The sequence below is a fragment of the Amblyomma maculatum genome, chromosome 1, assembly GCF_055883805.1.
Source record: "Amblyomma maculatum isolate TAMU_Amacu chromosome 1, ASM5588380v1, whole genome shotgun sequence".
NCBI lineage: Eukaryota > Metazoa > Arthropoda > Arachnida > Ixodida > Ixodidae > Amblyomma > Amblyomma maculatum.
The window spans coordinates 11,456,346-11,481,416 of NC_139344.1; the positions used below are offsets into that span (position 1 = coordinate 11,456,346).

At 42.7% G+C, this 25,071-nt stretch overlaps 1 protein-coding gene across 1 annotated transcript in view; it reads left to right on the top strand.

Moving 5' to 3' along the window:
- Nucleotides 1-244: 244 nt before the first annotated feature.
- LOC146201657 (nose resistant to fluoxetine protein 6-like) overlaps nucleotides 245-25,071 on the top strand; it is a 57,007-nt gene continuing 32,180 nt past the window's right edge. Inside the window, exons 1-6 of the mRNA XM_084583369.1 lie at nucleotides 245-506; nucleotides 15,110-15,318; nucleotides 18,151-18,271; nucleotides 19,771-19,858; nucleotides 20,900-20,994; nucleotides 24,519-24,692. Of these exons, the coding sequence (XP_084439495.1) occupies nucleotides 245-506; nucleotides 15,110-15,318; nucleotides 18,151-18,271; nucleotides 19,771-19,858; nucleotides 20,900-20,994; nucleotides 24,519-24,692 (949 nt within the window). The remainder of the gene's footprint in view (nucleotides 507-15,109; nucleotides 15,319-18,150; nucleotides 18,272-19,770; nucleotides 19,859-20,899; nucleotides 20,995-24,518; nucleotides 24,693-25,071) is intronic.

Consider the following 25,071-nt stretch of genomic DNA (forward strand, 5'->3'; position numbering starts at 1 on the left):
GTCTGGTAGCCGCAAACGCTCATTCCGTAATCAGGAAAAAGACTTAGCACTATAGGAGACACCTTCCTCTTGTTATAAGCCGCCAACAACACATCCTGTGCTGCTCATACAGGCATTCAGCCTTTTCTTCTTGTTGTTTGTTTTCCTGCCTCCTCGTAGCAGGCGGACTCATTGCGACGGAGGCGAAAGATTTTCGGCGCTGTCTGCTCTGGCCAGTTCTTTTCTTCTGCAGACCGCCGCCATGATGGCTGCCGCTTTCCGCGCCCTGCTTTGCGTGCTCTTTGTGGGATCCGTAGCAAGCTCGTATGCGGTTCCGGCGCTTAACACCGCTACAGTCTCGAAGAACGTGATGGACGAAGTCGAGCGACTCATCCACTCATTGATACCGAAGGTGATGCCATCTGTGTCGGAACTGGTGGGCAGCACCAACGTGAGCACCGCCTGCACCGCGAGCCTGTTCAAGGCGTTCCTGGCACTGAGAAGGCACGAGCCCTGGGTTCTCAGAAGTGAGTGGTCCACGCTGAAACTATTGGATCAGCCACATGCGAGTCTCGGTTTGAGACTTGAGTAATGGCAGCGTTTCACTTGTGCGTCGTACCGCAGAAGGTGAACCTTTTTGTCCATCCGATGGCACCAACTACGTCGTTTCTCGAAAAGATTCCGCTTAGCTGGTGCAGTCGTATTAAGTGAGGCGTGAAGGTAATAACTGGAATTTCGATTTGCCAAAGCTACGCTCCAAGCTTTGTGAGTAGCGATAGTGCAGAGCCCCTGTTAATTGCAACCGCTTGGTTGAGATTTCATTACTCGAGAATTTCTTCGTATTGCTTCCATCTTAACTTGACATCCACTGCCGTGATCGTTACCGCTACCTTGAGTTCAGAAGTCAAAGGATATAGCTCGTGAGGAACCGTGCGATTATGTTACGAAATTTTCAAGATATGTTCACCTGGCTTGTTTGAACCGCCCATTGATCGAGTCCTGATTCTAGCGACACCTATCTCTAAACAAGTAAATGTCCACCTCTCCTCTTGCCCTTGTTAACAACTGGAATAAGTTCGAGGGGTAACCTTATTATCCCTGTGGGCTAGCGTAAAATCAATGACCATTGCTTGTTGGTAGAAATTATCAACGCGAAAATAATTAATTTACTTTTTAGCACATACAGTGCCATGTAGGGTGGAGATAGCGCAGCTTGTTGGTCTTGGAATAAATAATAAATTTTCTTTACTCTCACTGGCTCGAAAATGCGCAGGGCCTAATGCAACAACCGCAACAGAGGGAAATGAATCGCATTGCGAAATCATACCATTACGGGGCTCGTCCACTGCCGATACGGCCTGTTGTTTGGAAAGCTGTGTTCATTGTTTTATGCGGTCTCAGCAAATCGCGCAGCATTCTGGAAGCTTTACTCGGCGTCAGTAAATCAAGCGCGGAATGCAGAAAGCTGTTTGCAAGCTTCAGATTGATTCATAATTTGAAGCCCTTTCGAGTGATCGTATTTCAAAGTGACATCACTGGCAGAACTTCCTGAAGTCAGCCCTCTGCGGCTGCAGCACACGCAGCATTGATTGAATTTACAGGCTGGAATTAGAACGCGGCTCGATTGGGAAGCGGAGCTTGTCATGTATGAAGGTATCACCTCATCCGTTCTGTTTTTTTTTTTTTTTTTTTTTTTTTTTTTTTTTTTACTTTTGCTTTGAAGTTGTCAGAGATTGAATGGGGTTTGAAGCCGGCAGCATGTAAAGTTTTCAAGTTTGACTATTTCATCTTATCGCAATATAATTATATCCATAACCCGCACATCCAGTTATTGCAATATTATGCTGTTACTCACCCTAAGGAAGGAGGAAGTGCCGTGAATACATGGTAGCCCCAAAAGCCTGGGGGCCTAGTCACATCTCAGTACCTTTTCTCTCTCATCTTTTAGTTATATGATAACTGTAAACTAAGAATTTATAAAAAAAAATGGTGTAGAACAATGTGAAGGGCGCGCCTTAGGTGACCGTTCTCTCTGTATTAGCGGTACAATGTACGCATCATTTGTTCTTACACATCTAATGTAGCAACATTCGGCACAATCTTAGTGATCATACCTACACCGGCGTTGAAAGCACCTAATAAATGTTTGGGTGACTGTGGGCTTGAATTCAGCAAATAAGCCTTATTAACTACACGTGATCTTATCTTCTCCGTACGTAGATTCTAAGAAGTGCACCAATCGGTAAACTGACCGAATTAACGACACGGAGGTGCATTTCATTTTTTGCCGTAGCTTAAGCCGGGTAATAGACGCATGGAAATGTGTACAGGCGCGCCAAAACCATTGAGCCGCTCGTCTCCTTGTCATTCTTTCCTTCTTCAATAGATGGAGCCACAATGTCGCAAAAGTGCTGCTGAGAGGGTGTAGCCGTGTAACGGCGACAAATATGGGAGTTGGCGCAGTATTTCGAATCTGTTGGTAAAAAGTCAGAAATGTAGGAATAATTTGTCCTTTTTTTCTTTCACTCGCTCGCACACACGCGAGCAAAATGACCCTTATTGTGTCGGCTACACGGATGCTGCCCGATAAATGTTCCGTTAGTTTCCAACCTTCCACGTGTGGTATTTATTTTACTTCAGCGAAATGAAGGCCGCCTGCAAGTTTATTGGACAGGCGTGAATCCACGTATACGTTATTGTGAAGTAGCTGCTATACCGAGTAAGGAACATGATCAATCATGACTACCATCAACACCAGCCTGACGACATCTACTGCAGAGCAAAGGGTTCTCCTACATCTCTCCACTTATACTTGTCCGGTACCAGTCATATCCACATAATCCTCGCAAAATTCCCAACCTCATCCACCCACTTAACTTGCTGCCGCCCCTGCTACGCTTGCCTTACCTTACCAAATCTATTACCTTTAGCGACCATCGATTACCTTGCCTTCGATTTGCATGTCCTACTCATGCCTAACCTTTATTTTTGATTCCGATTGGAATGCCACTTGGGCCTATCATTTTCTGCTCCACCACTCACTGTGTTGTGCCCAATTCAACCTGAACCGTTCTCGTTAGCCTCCACGTATCAGCGCCATACCTCAGTACCGGTAAAATTCAGCTGCTACATACTTTTCTCCTGAGAGATACTAGTAAGCTGTCATTCATGAGCGGAAAGTATTTGCCAAAAGCGGTCCAGCCCAATCTTATTCTTCTAATTATTTCACGTTCGTGGCCCGGATTTGAAGTCACTACCCGCCAGAAGTATGCACATTCCTTTACCACTTCCAGCGCCTCGCCACCTATCGTGAACTGCTGACCCCTTCCGAGGCTGTTGAAAACTACTTTAGTCTTGTGCATATTAATTTTTAAGCTTATGGCTCGGCTCTGCTTGTCTAGATTATTACTCATCCTTTCTAATTATTCCACTGAAATACTCAGCAAAGCAATGCCATGACTCATCAGAGAATCGGAGATCACTGAGGTATTCTCCATAAATGGTTGTCCTTAACTCGCCGCAGTCCAGTTTTCTAAATACTTATAAGCAAGCGCTGAATAGAACTGGGTAATATCGTGGCTCCTTACTCAATTTCCTTCCTTTTGGAAATTTTAATGCTTGCATTATGAAGGAATATTGTTGCTGTGCAGTCACTGTATATATATATATATATATATATATATATATATATATATATATATATATATATATATATATATATATATATATATATATATATATTCCGCCACTTATATCGCTCACCTGCATCCTGGTTACGCAGTGCCTGCATGACTGCTGATGTTCCGACCCGAGTCAAATACTTTTAGTCGTTCATGAAATCTATTTAGTGGAGTTGGCTATATTCTGAGCATTTATCTGCCACCTGGTTGATAGTCTGGATAGGATCTGTTGTCGAATAGCCTTTACGGATACCTGCCTGGTCCTTTGGTTCATTGAAGTCTAAGGTTATTTTGACTGTATAAGCAATTACCTTGTTAAACACGCGTATGTAACGGATACTCTAAGCAGATCGGTCTGTAATTATTCAAGTCCTTGAAATTCAATTCCTTTTATGCAAAGATAACATAAACGTTCGTCCAAGATTTCGATAGGCTTTATGTCATGAGATGGTACCTATAGAGGGCGACCAGATTTTCAAGCACGCTCACCTGCTGTCCTTCAATAAATGTGCAGTTACCTGACCCTCCCTAGCTGCCTTATCCCTTTTCACGGTATGGAAAGCATTCTTCGTTCATCACCACATGAGAAATGCCTGATTGCTCGGCGCTACTGCCACTCTTATTGCTGTTGTGATTACTCTGGCCACTGTATAGATAAGTGTAGAATTCCTCGACTATAGTGACAATCTATAGTGACAATCTTTTTAAGAGAGCTTGCAGCCGGGATAGACTACGTTTTCAGGAAGCAGTATAACACATACAACAGACAAATGTAGAGAGGACACAAATCTGATGATAAACTCACATTTGCCGGCACGACCCTCTTTAGAAGACAGAAAGGCAGTGTCTCTTACGCGGTGTGTTAAAGCAACGATGAGTGTCGCAGATGCGTTGAGTATTTATCCACACTGGCAATAACATTTCTACCTTGTCTCTTAGCGCGTACGTCTGATTTCAGCCTATGATTAGTTTAATTTTAAGCGCTTTTAAGCTACCAACCTTCACATACTTTATACTTAATCATTAGCTTTGGCAGCTCTGCAATTTATATCCTGTCGGTTGAGCTGCAGGATTTCATGCTTTGGCGCTTATTAATCAGATACTTTGTCTGAGAAAATAGTTTACAAGAACCCTTTTTAGCTCTCCCACCGCGTATGCTTCTGCTGTGTACTCAGCAAGAATATCTTTGAGATTATCGACCATTGATTCTATACAAAGGTCGTTCTTCTCAGCTAAGCCAAATATCAGTTCTTCAGCGAGGTCACGAATTTCCCTACTTTCACTTTTACCACTAACTCGTTCATGGGCTTCTTTCTTACTAGTTTGTTGCCTTCCTTCTTGAACTCTGGACTAGTTCAAGACCTTGCTATTCTATCCGGACTTCATCGCCCCTTTCCGATGACCTCCACGCCTTGGAAAATATCAGGGTTAAATCACATTTTAAAAGCTGTTTTATTTTTAGCCTCCGTATTATGGTTTTCCACGTGTATTGGTTATTTCACTAACTGAATATGGTGTTCATGGTTCGTAAATAATTCCCTTTTTAGAATTCTACCCATAACTTCTCCCTGCTTTTGAGCATACACCATATGCCTTCTCTCCAGCCTGCTTCTTGCAGGCATTAGAGTATGCTGCAATTACCCACTGCTGATTCTGTCTCACTCAACTGTTTTGTCATCATGACTAAATATAGGCATCAAGGCGTGTATAACATTCGGTTTATACATTTTTGTAAGCTTATTGTAATATCTGGAACCCTTTCAATAATGCTGTTTAACTCGTCTATGTTACCAGCTAAATGCTTATTTACCAGGATTTCTGCACCTCTAGTTCTTTTTTCTCCTCTTAATCACGACTGCATGGCACGTGTCAGCCCTTAGCACGGCATGTTATGCTTAATTTGTCCTCCTAACCTCACTGAGTCTTATAATATCCCATTTAATACCCGCGAGCTCCTCAAACAGCATTGCTAGACTAGCTTCATTATATTAGTTCCTTGTGTTAAACTTTCCAGGCTCACTTTTCGAGGACGGCCTCTCCGGTGCCAGGGATTCCTATATAGCGCCCTCCGCTGCTTCACCTGACCTCCAACAGGTCAATTGCTTAGCAGCCGCTGTGGACTGTGGGTCGGGGTTTAATAGTATATTCATATACTAGTCATAACATTTGCTATATGTTTTCAATAATAATTCAGAAAGGAATACAATAGCAGGAAGAAGAAAAGATGAAAAACGAGACAAATAAGAGAGCATGAGGGGCCAAGGCCGAGAAAATTACATCCGAGGAAGGTGCTAAGCGCGTCATGCTGAGAGCATAAACCAAATTTGCAGGAGAGTACGAATAGTACTTTTTTTGAAGCGAAGCTAATTTGAATTGTGTAGTAAGTGAATGCCAAGGCGAATTAGAGGCAGGCGTCTCCTCGGTGCCGGAGGTACGGTCGCCCGTTTCATGTAGTCGCCGAACGTTTAGGGTAGTGCGTTTTCTTCTTTGTAGTAATGTGTAAGACATAGTTTATATGCGTCACCATGTGGTATTTAGCTGACGGCCGGTAAATAATATATAATCTAATTTTTACACTTATTTGCTCCTGTTTTGGTAGCAGACTAGCGATATCTATGGCGTTAAGAATCAATACAACTCACTTGAGGCATGAAAAATTTTGCCTGCGGATGTAATACTGCTGTGTCGTTGTAACTCACTACAATGTTAAAGCCAGCCTGCCTCAAGAGCTGGAGTAACAACGAATGGGCAAGCAACAAGTACTTACAGTTATTGCAGTTTTCTTCATATTAAGGCGAAAGCTTTTATAGGCTCATTGGTGTGCGCAGAAAGTGTCCATCTGCACAGGGTGTCACACCGTCTCTGTAAAAGAACGACGCGATGTGTGAGTAAAATAATTGTTGTATGAGGTAGAGAGTGAAAAAAAAAAAAAATGTCTCGATACGGAAAATTTGTTGATGATGAGTAATTAGTTAATTAATTTGGGCCATAAAGCCAATTCGGCGCGGAAATAGCTATGGCCATCGAACTGGTGCAAAAAATAAAAAAAAAATGTGCAAAAAAAGAAAAAGAAAGCAAATGAGCAAAAAGCGGTAAACGAGCGCGAAAGGTCGCAGGGAAGGCTTTCGCCTTACGGCCCTTGAAAGACATTTAAGTGCCTCCAACGAATTGTTTTTCCGTAACCCTTAATAACCTTTGACGTCACAGCCACAGCGCGGTTCTTGAAATCGAAACTGAGATGGGTGTGAAAAGAAAATTGCTTTTATGCTTACCTTTAGACTACATTTGTTGTCTATGTCTAGCAGTCGGCCTAAGAAATAGAAGCAGAGCTATTTTACTGAAGTATAGGGCGCTTACTATGGATTATTTTAGCTACGGCGTGGTGCGCGGAGTGCGTGCGTCAACCGCATTCAAGTATGCGGTGGATGCACACTGGCAATCTGACTACCCCAGAACGAGTAGGAATAATATCTTCCCCAGCTTTTTATTGTAATAGTTCGATTCTCGTCAGCTTAAAATGATAAAATAATGTTCACGCGCGGCTTACAAATATAGTAATTAGAGAATAACTATTTCTGCCAGAATCACGAATTCTGAAGACAGTGTCGTCATCATCATCAGCCTTATATTACGTACGCTGCAGGTCAGAGGTTCACACCCGTATACCTGCAATCAACCCGCCGGTGTTACAGCTGCGCTCCACTTACCGCCTTAAACTCCCCAATATTCCCCACCGCATGTGACTTTCTGTTAGTCCCTGCTACTACTGCCTTCGTTTGCAATACCACTCCGTTACCCTAAGGGGCCATCAGTTTTGCTGCCTTCACACAGCACGGCCTATTCACCCCGTTTTTTATTTCGGTCAGTATGTCAACAACCCGCGTATGTTTGCTGGCCCAATCTCATCTCTTGCTGTATCTTCCTTTTATATTTTCCCTTCCATAACTATCTACGTAGCCCTCAATTTAAATTCAACCCTTTTGTTTCCTTTCTAATTATTGCGTAATGCCAAAAGGCACGCTGTCGCACACACACAAAAAAAAATCATCTCTCCTCGTTAGCCTCAACGTTTCTTCCCATACGTAAGTATCGCTAAATATATGCATTATATGTTCTTTGTTCTTGAGGAAATTAACGATACATAGAAAAAAAAGAACAATTTCTAGAGGTATGATTCTATGCTTATTTGGAAAAGCCGAAACATACAAGTTTTTTAGCTGTTATGATTTCGTACTGCATGATTTAAGCACAACCTTTTTCGCAGGTGCGAGCACTTTTCTGAAAAAATGCCTTGCGATATGCTGCGCTCGTTGATTACGGTTGCACATATTGCAACGCTTTAAAGAGTTTCCCGTGGCCGCGACTATCTAAGAGCCAAATGAATCAATGTGGCATACCAAAAGAAATAGCGAAAACATCCTTTTGTTCGTGCTTCCAATATCCGTGCTTTACATATTTTGCCAGCCTTTCCTAAATGTGCCTTCAAGACAATCGTCTTTCTTTGTGAGGCCGCATATGGCAGAGAGAGAGAGACAAAGACAGAGCGTCCCGAAATATCGGGCATGGCAAAATACTAAAACTGATTTTACCGCCTGTGCACTAAGACTAAAAATAAGACAAATAACGATTTGCGGCCGGGGTCAACAAACTAAATAACAGACATTTAGTCGCGGAGATCAGGTCAGTTTTTTCATATCGCAGCGTTTTTTTTTTATGTGCTGAAGGAAAAACGACAGGAAGTGTTATTAACTAAAAACACTTAGAACCTCTGCATGTGTGCCGCATAGGATACCTCGCTCAGGTGCATAACGTATACCCTATAAGCTGTCAAACTGTAGAGAGGTTCGAAATTGAAAGCTCTGACTTGGGGCTTCTCGAAGCTTAAAAGTCTTTGCACAAAGAAAGGTGTAGAGATGGCAGTGTACCCTGCTTCTCTAATCAGTAGGTGTAGAGATGGCAGTGTACCCTGCTTCTCTAATCGGTAGGCCTAATGGCGCTGACAAAAGTCCCCTACGCTTTGATGGAAGGTCATTATCAGAATATCTGGAAAACAGTATATTATCTTTCGTGAGCCTCGATGTGACCTTATGCGACCGTCATGTTGCGTGCAGTGGTTGCTTAAGGTGCCTGCATAGGAGATACGCACGGTGGACCTCGCATGTATGAGGCGTGTACCTAACTGAGGTGAAAAAAAAATCAAAATACGTATAATAGAGTTACGCGTTTTGATTTTGTTAACTAAGTTAAGGATAACTAAGTTTCACATTTCTTCAGCCGCATATACTGGGAACAGGTGCATGTATACCTTTTTGCTTCGAAACAGGTCAGCCCAACGCTTTTGTGGTTTGCACAGTGTAAATGTACGTATGTGACCCGAAGTTTTGGCGTTGCTGACGCTACATTGGCGTTTTGTATGCGCCACCTTTCAGCAAAATGCGACCCACACCGGTGCTACAAACAAAGAGGAAAACCGAGAGCAAGCGCCGCAGCGGTATCCTCTCCCCATTTGTTTTGTGGAACCTATTTGCGGTCCTAGCGGCTTTCGCGTAGCAGCACATATTTACCCCCTACACTTTCCTTGACCTACAAGGGCTTCGCCAGACTTGCTTGTATGTTTGTTTTACTCTACCCGGCAGCTCTTACGATGCCCTTTTCCTCCTCCGTGTGGTGCGGCGGGGCCCGCATCTGGGCGCACATCCCCCAAGAGCTCTGCGCAACCAGCCGATAGCGCAGGCGTTTTTGTTCTCGCGTCAGTCCATCGAGACGCGTGACGATCCGTTGAACATAGATGCATGTTGCTGAACATCTGTTCGTGGCCGATATTTCAGTGGCCGATATTTCGGTGACCGTCAGCGCAGCTTTCGCGAAAATTCCCATAGTACCTGCGTATTTATTAAAGACGTTTCGCGTGCCGAAGTTAAATCTTGGCCACACTCACAAAAAAAGAAAAAAAAAAAGGCAACGCAGTACCGGATGGATCCAAAACCGACTGACCAACATAGTCACACTTAACCCGGGCAGGAAGGTCAGGATACATCAGTCTTTGTATTCTGCTGCCTACGGAATGTGGCTGGAGCGAAGAGGAAACAGGATCGCGAATTCGTGATCAGGCGCAGAACGCGGCATAGTCACTGAGAAACTGCAGAAGGAGAGCCCGTAAAATCGCATCTATTGAGTTATGCGGTAGTAGAGAGTTATAAACGTTCGCTTTTGTTATCCGTAAAAAACTTTACGCGTGCACGGTGGCAGCGGGAATGCAAGCGCCCGGCGTCGAAACGAATACTTTCATTTGTTTTCGCGTGTGGGATCAGGAGCAGTATCGCAGTTCCTCCACGCCATGATTTTACCTTAAATTTAAAGATGACAGAAAAGTATTATACTAACAAACATTTGGTCTATCCCTTCGAATGCACCCATGTGCGGCGTTAGGTATACCTCGATATGGAACTCCATCCCACCACTAGTAACCTGACGCCGCACATGGGTGTTTAGTTTTATACAACAGCGTTATGCTCCTGTTCAGCAGAGAAACTGGATTAGTTTGGCGTCATGCCAAGACATTCAGGATTGATAGAACAACAGAAATCAGAAACAGCAGAAACAATGATCTCCTGGGGTTATTTAACACGCATTGAAGAGTATATTAATTACACTGAAAGATAAATTGGGGTGGGATGGGAATCGAATCCGGGACCGCTGGGGAGCAAGACAACGCTATCCCTAGTCCACAAATACAAGTTCTTTCAACTTGTTTAAAGGAAGGCCTTGCGAAGATTGCGATAAATGAAAAAAAAAAAAATTCTCTGGCGATTACGATGCTCCCTAATGCGAAATTTGAGGGCTGCTCGCGTTTTACAGCAACCGCCAAAGAGATCTCCGCTCATGCTGCGCTGTATTGTCAATGGCGGCATCGGCAGGCGGTTGACGGTGCGCTGAAGTCCTCTGACGCAATCTTTGAGAGAGGGGCGGCATCGACTTTTTCTTCTGGCGACACGCTCACGGTGTACTTTTATGGTGACGTCATTGCCGAGCAGGTGACGGCGAGCTCTGCTCTCCCGTCGCTGATCGCCGCTGTGTAACCTGCCCTCTCGTTGTTGCTGCCCACCCCTCCTCTGCTTTCCTCCTGGAGCTCTATTCTCTACCGCCGTATTTCATATTTTGCTGTACCCCGCGTTCGCTCTCTTTCACCCTTCTCGGTGCTGCTCGATAGTTAACTCGGGTCCATACAACTCTGACGACGACAATCCAAGAAATGCAATTTACAGCTGTGCTCCAAAAACAACGTCCAGCGCCCTGATTTTTTTTTTCTAACAGGTGTAGCTGTTCGCCATACATGGCTAACATAAACCGTTGCGAAACAATCGTCTGCTCTAAACTTTAATACGCATGTGCAATTATAGGACTCAGGTAAAGCAACCTTAACTCAAAATGTTCAATTTCTGCCAGACAGTACAGCCTGATTTGTCATGTATAATATCATTATTTTAATTTAAAAAAAATTGTGAAGGGTTACACGTTTTAAGAAAACGTGCAGAAAGGACAGGCTTTGACCAGAACCTGTCTTTTTGTATTTTTTTTTTTGACGGCTTTTTCGCGCTCCTATTTTGTAGCCGGTGTGCGGCAGCTCGACCAGATTTCTGCATTAGTAAATGAATTACCATCGTCACGACTGCTTCGAATCGGAGGTGCAGCTCTTCATCAATCCCTTGTCTCACGTTGCTGGAAATATCGACGACTTCTTTCCTTGAAAAAAAAAAAAAAAACGACATTTCGCCCTGGGATTCATTAAAATAATTGCATGTTTTGGGCGTCATTTATGACTCAGTGACGGGGAGTGTGAAGTGTTTTTTTTTTTAAGCTTGAGATTTCAGCAGTAGCCATGCCAGGATTGGTAAGGAAAAGTTTCAGTCTTCCTCACTGAGTAAGTATATTTCTCTCTGGTTATCATATATCCACACAGTGGATCTAAATTCTTATAATGGTTCCAGTTAGCCTTTACTTCTCACTCATTACTGCCAAGATGGGTCGCTATATACAAACAAACAACCACTTTTAGGTAGTTTAAAGCAATCGGGCTCGTAAAAAAAAAAAAAGGGAACGGAAATTGACGCTCACCAGAGCCATGCCAGACCTTTGAGAAAATACAAAAGTTATGCATAAAAAAAAAATGAACTGATCGCTGTCCTAATTTCGCAGGCATAACCAATTACTTTTCATGAAAGGTCTTTCGTATTCAACTAAATCTAGTCCGTCGATGTTTGAGGAAATTTCTGCCGGTATAGACGACATTTTATGGTGTTCAGCTTCGCGTCCACAGATATGCACATCGCTCTTGAAGGAACTGTAATGAAATGCATAAGATGCACCAGTTTATCGTATCAGCGACATAACGTATTAGCTGTTAAACATGGTTTCTTCTTCCGTTTTCCTCCTCTCTTCTCATATTTTCCGCATGCTTTCCTCTGTTTTGCTTTCCTTTAACCGTGAGCGCTCAACCTGCATCTCGACACAATATCAGAGCAAGAAAAAGAGGAAAAAAAAAAGCACGAAGGTAGCCATTCCAGCAAGAAAGAAGAAAATAGTTTGACTGGGTGTGCGACGAGCGTTTTACGCCATGGCAGCATGACGAGTTCTTTAATTTCCTTGTCGCTTACATCTCAAATACGTGGAGCAGACTGAATGACATAGTTATGCCAAAAGCACTGTAGGTATTTTTTTTTATTTTGATGGTAGCCAAAGTACGGCCCTATGATTTTTTTTTTTCGAAGTGCGAGTAATGCGATGCCACAGCACCTTAATCGAAATATCTCGACCCTGTATCAAGCAATAGCGGCCTGTGCTCCTTTCTAATTGCACGCATGCTCTTTAGCATAATGCGATCGTTAGATTCTCCTTTACGTGAAAGACAGCACGACATACATGTAAGTCCCCACTTGCTTCCAAGTCACACAAAAGGGCCTTGCATAGACTAGCCGGTACTGTGTGCGGCTCGCAATCAAAGGGTCTTGTGTTGGAGTTCTGGCATAAAACTTAAATTCCTGAACATTTCTATTGAGCAAAATAAATTTCTTCATAAACTTGAATCGTTTGAAACATGCGGGGAATTGTAATTCGTATTACAAATTACGCTTTCAACACTCAGTTCCACGCATGACGTCGCGTTTCACGTGAGCTTTACGGGGCGTTTGAAATTCCCCCGCTATGTCATGTGGCTGTGACGTTATCACCCTATCAAACGTTCAGAATTTTCGCAAAACGCACTCCGGGCGTCGAAGGGCCAACGCCGGATTTTCCGCGGCACGGGAGCCTTTAAGCTATTTCTTTAAACGTACTCCTTCATGTGGGCTAGAACAGTAAAATCATGAACATGTGGACCATTACCGATGCGAGGAGGTAAATTTGAGCCCTCACCTTGTTTTTTTACTCACCAGTCCACGTGGGAATGCAAGTTTTCTGACCGGGAAAGACGAATGCAAGGGGCTCGACCTCGGGCATTCAAGAGCCTTTTCGGGATAGAAGGGAGCATGCCAATGTCTTGGCGGGTGAGGTAAGAGGAGGAGATTTTAGGAAACACACCCGAATTTCTTTCGCGTGGGTGCCGTTTGGAATACTGCGACACTGGTGTTCAAGTCGCAAGCTTCAAAGGTACGGAATAATTTTGAATGGAATACATGTGCTCTAATGAAAAGTAATTTCCGCTGGAGTAATTTCGTAGTTCCCCGTACGAACGGCAAGGTTTGCTGAGCTGAAAATTTCGCGCCGGTGATAAAAATTTACCAACTATGAGAACGTCCATTAAATAGTACTATTGCGGTCGGCGGTGCATTCCCGTCGCGCTGTTTCGAAGTGCGTCGGGTCATCACGTAGACTGCAAGGCAAAACAGACGCGCTGTGCTCACCTAGTTCTGACTACCAAGTATGGCTTTTCTTTCTTTTCGCCCAAATAAACTTCCATTGCATTTAAGTGGAATTGGCTCTCTCGAGAACAAATCAATGCATTCCGACAAAAATATCAAGACCATTGGTCATATTTCTCGTCTTACAAATAACAGTACTCTCACAACAGCTTCACCTCTGGTGCCAATTCTTCCAATGCTACCTCATCGTTTTCCTGAAATAACCACAGCAGTAATAAACGATCATTATCGCTGCTTTACTGGAACAACGCATCTAAAGCAGCTTTGTAGTGAAATAACTTTAAGCGCTTGTGAAGTAGGAGATTATCTACTTCGAAGGATTTACAAATCAGATTCAAAGCACGAGCTCCTTAGACTTCCAAACTCGAGCAAGACGCTATCGCTGAGACTTGCTCCTAGCTTGAAAAGCGAGCGCACTACAGTAAAGCGAAGAGCATGGCGGCATCTTGTAAAGATCGAACAGAAGCAAACTAATTTTTTTTTTTTTTTTGTCGCTGAACAACCATACGTCAAGACCTAATGAAATGGGCTTTCTTCTTTTCTCACAGTTGACCAGTAAGAGCTCTTTTTGATGTAATGGCTACAGTGAATGTGCTGGAGCTGCTAACCCATTGTGAATTTAAATTATTCTCTACATATCGCTCACTTCTACACGCTGATACATGCGGTGGAAAATACCGGGCAGCGTGCGACCACTTACATTTTGTGAGCTCCAGGAGAGACGAAAGATCAAGCGTTTGGTTTTCGGGATTTTGAGGTGTTAGCGTTATAATGCAAGCTATGCAAGCCTAAAAAGGGCACGGCCGAAAGTCACTCTGTCAGCGCCGCACAGTGACAAGGTGTTTAGAGCAACTGACCTGAAAGGCCAGCGGCTTCTGAGCAATTTCTCAAGCAGCTGAAGCGTTGTACGCCTTTCAACCTACTATGTTGTAAATAAATAAAACTAACACCACCAGCATCCTCTTTTTTCTCACTATATTTCGGAATTGCGTAATCTGAAATTGAGAGTCCTGAAATCTGAAATACTGAGTCCTATATTAAATATTTAAGCTAGAACGAAGATTGTTTTCAACGAATCTGTAATTGCACTCCCCTCCCGATTTTTTACGTCATACGTCGTTGATTTTAGACTCCGCTTAAAATTAACTGTTGTCAAAGCGCCCTTTTTTGGGGTAATGCTCATTAAATCGAGCACGGGATTATATTTATTGCTCGAGTATACAGACCGTAGAACCTCCGTTTTCGCTTTTGACTTAGCGACACTTAGGGACCTCCTAGTGCCTCTTTTCTTATATAATGTTTCGTTTTAAATAAGTAGCTTTTAAGTTAAAGAAAAAAAAGCAGAATCTCGTCCAAGCAGGCAGATATATGCTCGACTGAAGCAATTAATTGCTTGAATGCCTTCGGAAATGAGACGCCATACTCGGGTCACAGACAGGCGTTTCACAAATAAGGGTTTTTAGAAGACATGTGCAGTGCGGGATCAAAGCACAGCTACCGAACACCTCTAACGTTGTGGTTCTCGGCGCGCAGTGTTGCTGTCCAACGGTCTGCTGCCGGCCAACATCCTGGAGGGGAGCCTCGTCAGCGTCGGCTCGTACTCGCAGTGCCTCAAGGCGCGCGTGCTGGACGATCAGGGCCGTGTCAGCTTCAAGGGCCAGTATTGCTCACTCTTCGTCAAGCCCGCCAGGTTACTACTCAGGCAGCTGATCGAGAGGTACCAGATGGCCGCCGAACTCTCGGTAAACCTAACCGGCTTTCTAACGTGCGTCCAAGAGACTGTATAGTGACCAAAGTGTGCATATTCTGATGAAGCATTTTTGGAGCGTGAAGACCGCACAGGGTATCCTGCATTTAGACCATCCGGCGTTGACACGGTGTCAACGCATGCTTCGTTCTGCCGGTGGCACATTGCACCAGCCGAGCACTGATTACTTATACAAATGAAACAATCTAAACTGGTTCACAAGGCTGCGCCTGGTTTTCATCGCTGAGCGCTATTAAGCGCGCGAATTTTATTTTGCGAAATAATTGAGTTTGGCTAAATCTTCCCAATTTACCTCTGTCAAAGTCCTCGTCAAACTTGACTGGCTGCTCTGAAAAAAAAAAAAAAAAAAAAAAAAAACTTAATAAAGCGTTTAGAGGGCTTTTAAATTTACACAACTTCGAATAAGATGTTTCATTTTACTTCTTGAAAACGGACTGCACAGTTTAGCTCTGTCACATAGGATAATCGGGGGGTCTCCAATGCACCGTTTTCATAAATAAAGCAGGGGGTACTGTTCAAATAATTTCTGCATAAATATTTTTGTGCCTGTTGTCTTCATATCGAACGCTTTCTCAGGCAAAGAGAATGGCTGCAAAGACATCACTTGTTAATTTGTGATATATAGAAAATCAGATAACAGCTAACGACTGCTGTGGCGAAATATAGCCTCGCGATATCTTATCGTACTTTTCGGTCTCTCATGTCCGTTTCTTTTTAATAGAATACAGTTCGCTATTTTTTCGCTTGCCAGGTTGTCTGCTTTGCTTTGTAGCAAAAGGATCCGTAGCTCAATCGCATGTCTGTTTTGCAGACTAGAGTGACTGCTTTCATAATGTCGCTGTGGTGTTCAAATATTGGTCGCTGTGTCGCTGTGGTGTTCAAATTTTTTTACAGAACGGGATAGTATAAACCATTTAAACACATGCGGCCCATTGTAGTGTTTGTTCATGCGGCCGATCTTCTGAGCGAGAGAAATAGGTGCCAAAGGCCGATACGTTTCCGACTGGTAAATACCACTCAGAAAGTTCGACGATAAATGTAGCATGCCGTCGCAACCCGGCCGCCGAAGACTTCACGCCTTGCACGCCTGTCAAGCGAGAGGAGATAGGATTCGACGGCTTCACGGTCAAATGCCTATAGCGCGGTTTTCCGCTCAAGCTTGGCTGTGCGGCTCCTGTTAAATATAAATTTGTGGAGACCCGACACTGGCTCTGTTTAGGATTATATTTTGTGCTGTCTGTCCAAGCCCCACGCTCGGGCTTTCGTGTTAAGCACGTTAAAATTCCGAGGCCCCTGCATTACGTTTGAATGGCATGCCTCTGAGATATGAAACCAAAGAGATGTTCCAGTAATCAGACGCGAAATTAGCTGCGCTGCCATTTCAGGCTGCCTCCTTATGGCAGAGCATGCGCTGATGGCTTATGTAGTCGTAGGCGAGTAAAGATCGGTCTGGCTCTTAGAAAGTGACATTAGATCGCTCGTATAATGAGTGGAAATCTCTTATCAGTACAGAGTGCTTCTTTCAGCATTCCTCAGTAGACTACGACCTATCGAAATCATTTTATGCGTGACACAGCCAATATCTATAATTTGGTCATTAGATTTGCTTTGCTTTGTGGGGTTTTACGGCCCGCAGCGACTCACGCTATAGGGGACAGAGTAGTGGATGGCTCCGGAAATGCCCATAGTCCGAGATTCTTTAACGTGCACCAACAGCGCTTTCACACGGGAGCCTTGCTCTTTGCCATCGAAGAGTGGCCGACGCGGCCGGGGTAGAACCCGCTTCCGTACCATTAGATTTAAATAGCAAATCTCTCGTGGTATTATGAACGAAAGATATGGAGCCATATATATATATTCCTTCACATTCCATTTTCCCTTTATATATATATATATATATATATATATATATATATATATATATATATATATATATATATATATATATATATATGTGTGTGTGTGTGTGAAGGGAAAATGAGGGTGCTCGTTATAATACATGAAGGAAAGAAGCCAACAGTCGGCGAGGCCAAGGAAAGCATTGGGGATTATACTTTGTCTTTTTTTTTAATTTTTACTTGATAATCACATACATTAGTAATGGAATGTGTTTAGGGGAAATATAAATAAACATAAAGTAGAAGGAAAACCAACGTGCCGACGGTGGGAACCGAACCTACGACCTCCGAATATCGCGTCCGGTGCTCTTCCAACGGAGCTACATCGGCCGCTCTCCCCCCTGCTACTTTCTTGGGTATTAATGTTGTCTGTATACGAACCTGGCAGTCTTGAAGCCATAGGTAGCGTAAGAGGGTTCTAGCACAGCTGTCGCCCTCGCTCTTGATCACGTTCTACGTGACGCTGGCGGTAACAAAGGACGTTCCACGTCCACCGCTATTGTTGAGGGTGGCGCTGGTGAACACTCTCAAGGTTCGTATACATACAACATAAATACCCAAGAAAGTAGCAGGGGGGACAGCGGCCGATGTAGCTCCGTTGGAAGAGCGCCGGACACGATATTCGGAGGTCGTGAGTTCGGTTCCCACCATCGGCACGTTGTTTTTCCTTCTACTTTATGTTTATTTATCTTTCCCCTAAACACATTCCATTACTAATGTATGTGATTATCAAGTAAAAATTAAAAAAAAAAAGACAAAGTACAATCCCCAATGCTTTCCTTGGCCTCGCCGACTGTTGGCTTCTTTCCTTCATGTATTATAACGAGCACCCTCATTTTCCCTTCACACACATATATATATATATATTTTGCCAAGCTCTACAAAAATGTTATTGCAATGCTTTCCAGGGCAGGTATGGCCTTGTCAATGGGACGACGAATGAAAAGGTTAGCAATCCGAACCTGAGGCTAGGAATATGTACTCCGTCTACGTGCTCGGAGAATGATCTCCAGTTCATCACGACGAAACGTAAGCGCTTCTGACTGTTTCCTTTGTCTACATTTTTTGGATGGAAAGGTAAGCATGATGCTGAAATTGCTTAAACGGTTTGATTACTTGGGGATTTATGTGCCTTGTTTTCACCAAGGCCAATATTTCTGCGTGGATAAAATAATTACTTAGGCTACGCATAGATAAGCTAAAAGAACGGCTAACCATTGAATGTCACTCGTTTTGCTAGGCCAATGCCAGAGGTCAAGTCGGGGTTATTAAAAGGTTGACGGCATGATACAGCAACTAATGGTGAAAATTCATTGGCATCATTCTTTAACAAAGCGAAAATTTGATGAAAAAAAAATGAAAACGAAAAAAAAAAAAGCTAGACTGCGGCTTGATTGAAACATTAGTCGAAAGCCTCCAAACTAGCGATGCCGTAGCCTATTTTAGGCAGTATTTTCCTGCTTCAATTTTTTTTTCTTTCCAGTTCTCACTCCACAGCCGTGTCCCTCATTTTCCCCTTCATATTCTTTCTCTCTTCTTCCTTCTGCTTACAGTCTTTCTTATCTTCTTCCCTTTCCCATAGCTTGAGTAGATGCTTCCCCATTTCCTCTTCTTATTCTTTAATTTTTCTTAAACAGCTTTATTTGGCCTAGGCCCATCTCTTTTATACTTCTTGTTAATCCAGGTGGTCCGCTTGGTTGTGCGGGCAAGGCAGGCTTCTAATTTTTATCCACCCATCTTAATCTTCTACCCTTTCTCATGGATTGGCTCGCTTTGTCTTTGCGCTAACCTCCTTGGGTGCAAGTGGAGCCAAGTAAAGCCAAGCAGACGAGGAACAATTACGTGCGGTGCTCTGATCGCAAATGAAAACTACAACGGCTTTAAGTTACACGACGAGTGATGGCGGAGAATGACCAACAGTTGCACATAATCGAGGTAATCACATCCTTTCACTGCCGTCTAGCCTGCGCCCGAAAGCAACACGGAATTCACTGCAAGTACTGGGCGCGTTAAATCAAGTTATCGCAGGTCTACAGCAGCAGACAAAATGTCAGCCTTATCAATATATTTCAAAAGAAAGTCAAGAAAGTTTCATTTGTCTACGATATGCCCGCAGACTGCAGTTGCCGATTTCAGATTTATGGCTGTATGCCTGCGTAAATCTCTTCCCCGTCATTGTCATTTGTGAGTGGAATGTATCAAGATTTCCCGACTATTAGGTTACAGGGCGTTTGCATCTTCAAACAGAAAATTCAACTTCTATATTCGTCCTGAATTTCCGCATGTGTTCTACCTTGCACCCCCCCCCCCCCTCTCCACCAACGAAAACAACCAGTGTGTTTGCGTGACAGTAAAGAGACGCGCCTTCACGTTTACGCTTGTGCATGCGTACATGCCGTACGCTATCTATAGTGGCTTTGACAGAGAAAGATCAAATGTCCTCTAGCAGTTCTTGTTTTATTTTAAATTTTTCAGCCTTTTAGTGAAATGTATGCCATATTGTTTTATATTTCGCCTCTCTGTTTCAGTTGTGTCCTCGTACGGCATTACAACAGACGTGAAGGGCTGTCGCACCAACGACCCCAAAAAGATGACCAAGCTCCAGGCTGGCACGGTGTAAGTTATTTAATGCTCAGTAGGAGCAGCGGAAGTTGCAGACTGGACAGAAATGTAATGGTATTCAAATCTTTTATTGCGCATTTTATACTGTCATATTTACCGGTTGGGTGCTAGGTGCGTCTTTCAAAATATTTGCCACAAAATTTTGTGCAAGCGCCCCCCCCCCCCCCCCCTTCCCCTATCACATGCCGAAATTACCAGACAAGCAAGCGGGGGAGGGGGGGGGGGGGGCTTGCATAGGCGGGAAACTTGCTCGAAATTGTACGGTATGTCACATGCTGGGTCACTAAATGCAGCATGTAAAATGCTTCTCCCAGCTACACAGGTTGCTTTTTCGTGCAGCGAAGAACCCCATTGCGGGCTAATAATGGACCCTTTTCTATAATAAAATTTCGGCATCGACTGCTTGAATGACTCAGTCAGGAGTAATTAAACATTTGCATGCTCTGTAGCGACAAAGAGCCAAATCAGGCCGCATACGCAGCAGTGGTTTTAGTTCATCTCGCTTCCTCTCGTTAAAGGGCCTCTTTAAAGTGAAAATGGCGGCTAATTTATTTTTGCTCAACTTATTTAGGGCAGGCGCAAAGCAAAAATTTTTGCGGTGTATGTTACATGTTTGGCTTCTTGTCGCAGCGGACGATGCGGATTATAAGTTATTTCTGACCGAATTAGGCAAATAGCATGTTGTAAAAAAAAAGGAATAATTAATTATGGCATGCCATGCGTTAAATTACTGCACGAATATGCAAGCGGTAAATCCGAGGCAAGCATTTTACGCGCTGCATTTAGCGATGCGACACTTGACATCAACGGAGGTGTTCAGTGCAGGACGAATCCACCTTCCATTAATTACCAGCAATGAATGTGGACTTCTGATATATTTCATGGCTGTTTTCTTTCTATGAGCAAGCATATATGAAAGAAAGAAAGCCCTCGCACAAAAACATCACATCATCTGTGCTTCAAATTTACGACTACTTATTACGGCTAACAATGTGTTTATTTTGCCCCCTGGTCTGAAATGATGTCGTTTCACAGGGCATTCCTGTGCAGCCTCGCATCGCTCGTAGTAATTGCGACCGGAGTGGAATGGTTGCTAATGAGGAGACCAATGGCTCACAAGAAACAAGAACGTGAGTGGAAATTTATAAGCAAGAAAATCCTAACTTTTGTTTCTAAATAGTATTGTCTTTTATAGCCACACTCCGTAAAAAAAATTTGGTGAAAAATGAGCGAATACGCACCTGCAAAATAATTGTCTTTGCTAGCTTTTAACGATGTTGCACGTAACGCAGGCATAAGCGGGAACAAAAGGAAAGTTTGAGAAGGAGCATTGATGAATAAAATTTGCCTACTTTCGATATTGTCCACGGTAATCACAGCTTTTCTTTTTCAGAAATTTATTGAGGCACCAAGCTACGCTATTTATGAAATTACTTTACTACAGAAGGAAGGTTGGGGGAGGGGGCGGGGCATACTAGGAATTGTCAGTTTAGGCCTGCGTCCGTTACGGGCGTGCATTGTTAATATTATTATTATTATTATTATTATTATTATTATTATTATTATTATTATTATTATTATTATTATTATTATTATTATTATTATTATTATTATTATTATTATTATTATTATTATTATTATTATTATTATTTCGCGTATGCACGTGGTGATTATGTCGGTCTTTTCAATTTCTTTTCTTCCGTCGACTGGTCCCTTTTAAATGACATTAATGATTCAGATGGACAAGTCAGTCGCTTTACAGAAATAGTTCTTGATGGTATGCGTCGGTACATACCTTTGCATACTCCTAAGCGTAGGAAGTTCCCTTCCTGGTTTTCAAGGGAACTAATAACGGCGTTAAAACTCAAGGAACGGGCCCATCGTAAAGCGAAACGCTCTGGGTTTCACAATTGGGCAGATGAGTTTCGCCGTGTGCGTTCTCTTTGCAAACGCTTATACAAGCGGGACTACGACTCCTATCTTGAGTCTTTAGAGAGGAGTGCCTCAAATCGTCCTAGTCAGTTATGGCGTTACGTTCGCAAGCGTTCCATTAAATCAGATTTAAGTATCAGCTTAGTTGACTCTCAGGGTTCGGAAATTCGGGATGTTGCCGACAGTTTTGCCCAACATTTTTCCTCCGTTTACAAACATCCACATTGTGATTCCGTTTGCCTCCCATCCGGTGCACTATCTAATTCCATTCTCTTTGACGAGGAGTTGATAACTGAGAGTCTTAAGCGTCTGAGACCATCTTTGTCTCCTGGACCTGATGGCATTCCAGCTGCCATAATAAAAGCCTTCAGTTATATCTTTGTACCAGTACTGACTGCCATATTTAATAACTGTTTAAAAAATGCTGCCTTTCCTCGCGTGTGGAAAATGGCACGCGTGTTTCCTGTCTTCAAGTCTGGAAACAAATCTGATGTTTCTAATTATCGTCCGATTTCTCTTCTATGTGCAACCTCTAAGCTTTTTGAATTAACTTTGCACAGCGTACTTTCCTTCCATCTCAAACATATCATAGTACCGAATCAACATGGCTTCATGTCGGGTCGCTCTACTTCTACCAACCTAGTCACGTTTATGACGTATGCCTCTGCAGCAGTCCTTCAGAGGGGTCAGGTTGATACTGTGTACTGTGATATGAGCAAAGCTTTCGACGTTGTTACTCACTCACTACTCTTGAAAAACTTCTACTCTCTGGCGTTGAAGTCTCACTCGTAGCCCTCCTACGCAACTATATCCTTGATCGCTTCTGCTTTGTCAGTGTCAATGGACAGACTTCTTTCGTTTACCTTGCAACGAGTGGAGTTCCTCAAGGTTCAGTACTAGGCCCGCTTCTCTTCTTCGTTTTTATTAATGATGTTTCCTCGGCGATCAAGAACTCCTCCTTTCTTCTTTATGCTGATGATATAAAAATATTCAAGTTATTACATTCTTTTAAAGATTGCTTGTTGTTGCAATCGGACATATCTGCTTTTTCTGATTGGTGTGCGAACAATCGACTTACCCTCAATTCTTCCAAAACTAGGGTTGTGTCCTTTACTCGTAAAACACATAGCTTTCTCTACCATTATGCTGTGAATTCTGTGCTGTTGGACAGGGTTGATGAAATTAATGACCTTGGTGTACTTTTTGACCGCACCCTCAGCTTCTCCTCTCACACTAAACGCATTGCTCAGCGGGCTATGCGCACACTCGGATTCGTTTGCAGACTTTCGAGAGAGTTCCATACTCCACTTCCGTTCCTAAAACTGTACCTGTCCATATGCTTGCCGGTCTCGGAGTATGCGTCGGTTGTTTGGAATGGCACTTGCAAATCGAACTTGGACAAGGTTGACAGAGTACAAAAAAAAATTTTACGGATATTTCATTATCGCTTTCCATGCGCAACTTCCCCCTCTCGCTCCACCAGGAGCGCCCAACTGAATCTTTCTTCTCTTCACTGCCGTCGTATCAGACTTGATATCATATTTCTGTACAAACTCCTTCATAGCCACATTATGTGCCCTCAGCTCTTAGAGTACATCCTACTGCGCGTTCCGCGAAAGAGCATGAGGGAATTCAGACCATTTCAGGTTTCTCCTCTTCATTCCCACTCCCCTCTGGACAGGATGCAGTAGTTATTTAACTCTTTTTGTCCTCACCTTGACATCATTCAAAACTCGCTCTGTTCATTTATTTCGGATGTACGTAGCGCTGTATTCTAAATAGTGCTTTATCATGTATAACTCCCACTTTCTAGGCTCAAATATTGTATTTACTTCACTTTTTCCTTTTTCTCCTGTTCAATGATGTCTGTATATTGAATTGCTTTTTATTCGTTTCTTGTTGATATTTTAACTTTAAACTTAATATTCGAATCTTACTGTCCCGCGTTCAATTCTATTTCTTTATTGTATTTTCCGGTATTTCTAACCTGTGTTTAAAGTACCACGCACTTGTGGCGCCTGGAAGGGTTGTTTATTTTATGTATATTTCTATATTACTATAGTCAATGTCAGTTATTTGTTGTTGTTTTTTTCTCTCTATCTACCGTTTTTTTTTCTCTGTTATGTGCTCAACAATTCTCTCACTGTGTATATAAGAGATGGTACTCATTGATTGCTTTCTTTCCGCGACACTTTTCGTCTCAGTTTCATTTCATGTGTAATTATTTATTTCTTATTTTGTGTTCTCTCTGTGTGTGTAAAAACTTGTTTGTGCATTTTCCTTTTTTTTTGTTCTGCAGCACGAAGACCACATGATTGTTCCTGCGCACATTAAATAAATATTGATTGATTATTATTATTATTATTATTATTATTATTATTATTATTATTATTATTATTATTATTATTATTATTATTATTATTATTATTATTATTATTATTATTATTATTATTATTATTATTATTATTATTATTATTTACAAGTGGTCACTCTCGAGCTCCGGTGAGATTAACAGTTTGCTTCCATGATAACAAAAAAAAAAGAGGCTTTTCCCACTTGGCTGCCTTTTGTTTCAAATTAGACAATTCCCGGCTTTTGTACTACACGAACTCTATAGCTTCTCTTCTTCGGAATTTCGCTCCCGCATTAAATGATGTCTGGCCAGTGAAACAATGCGCAATGTATCAAATATGCTCTCTGACTTCACAATCATTCTTCGCAGCAGAGGTACCTCTACGGATACTGCTGATGTTCTCGGCCATCCAGAACATGCGTTTTCTTTTGAGGACATCCGGCAATGACAACCCACTCAATTTTCTTGCCGGATTCAAGGTGTTTCTGATGCTGTGGGTCGTCTATGGCCATGCCTACATCATTGTGCAGATAGAATTCGCAGGTATGGCCATCACTCGTTTATGCATGCATATTACTTCAAATTTAGGGTTTAGAATTTCGTCGGCATTTAGATTAACGGAACTCATTGTAGGCACTTACTTACACAGACACACGACATACTCCGCGCCACGTAGTAAAAATCAAAAGAAATACAAAAGCAAAAATGAACGACAGCAAAACTGGGGAGTTTAAAAACAAAACCTAACTTAAAACAGGGACTGCTCACAAGACTTAGGCAGATAATATCGCTTTAGTTTTTGTGCCAACCTCCTTTACGAATACGTTTTTGATGAACAATGCCTCACCTAAATTTATACCGTGTTTTTAGTGTTGCAAAAATTTGGCGGCATAAATATGTGGCGTCTGATCTACTTGCCTTG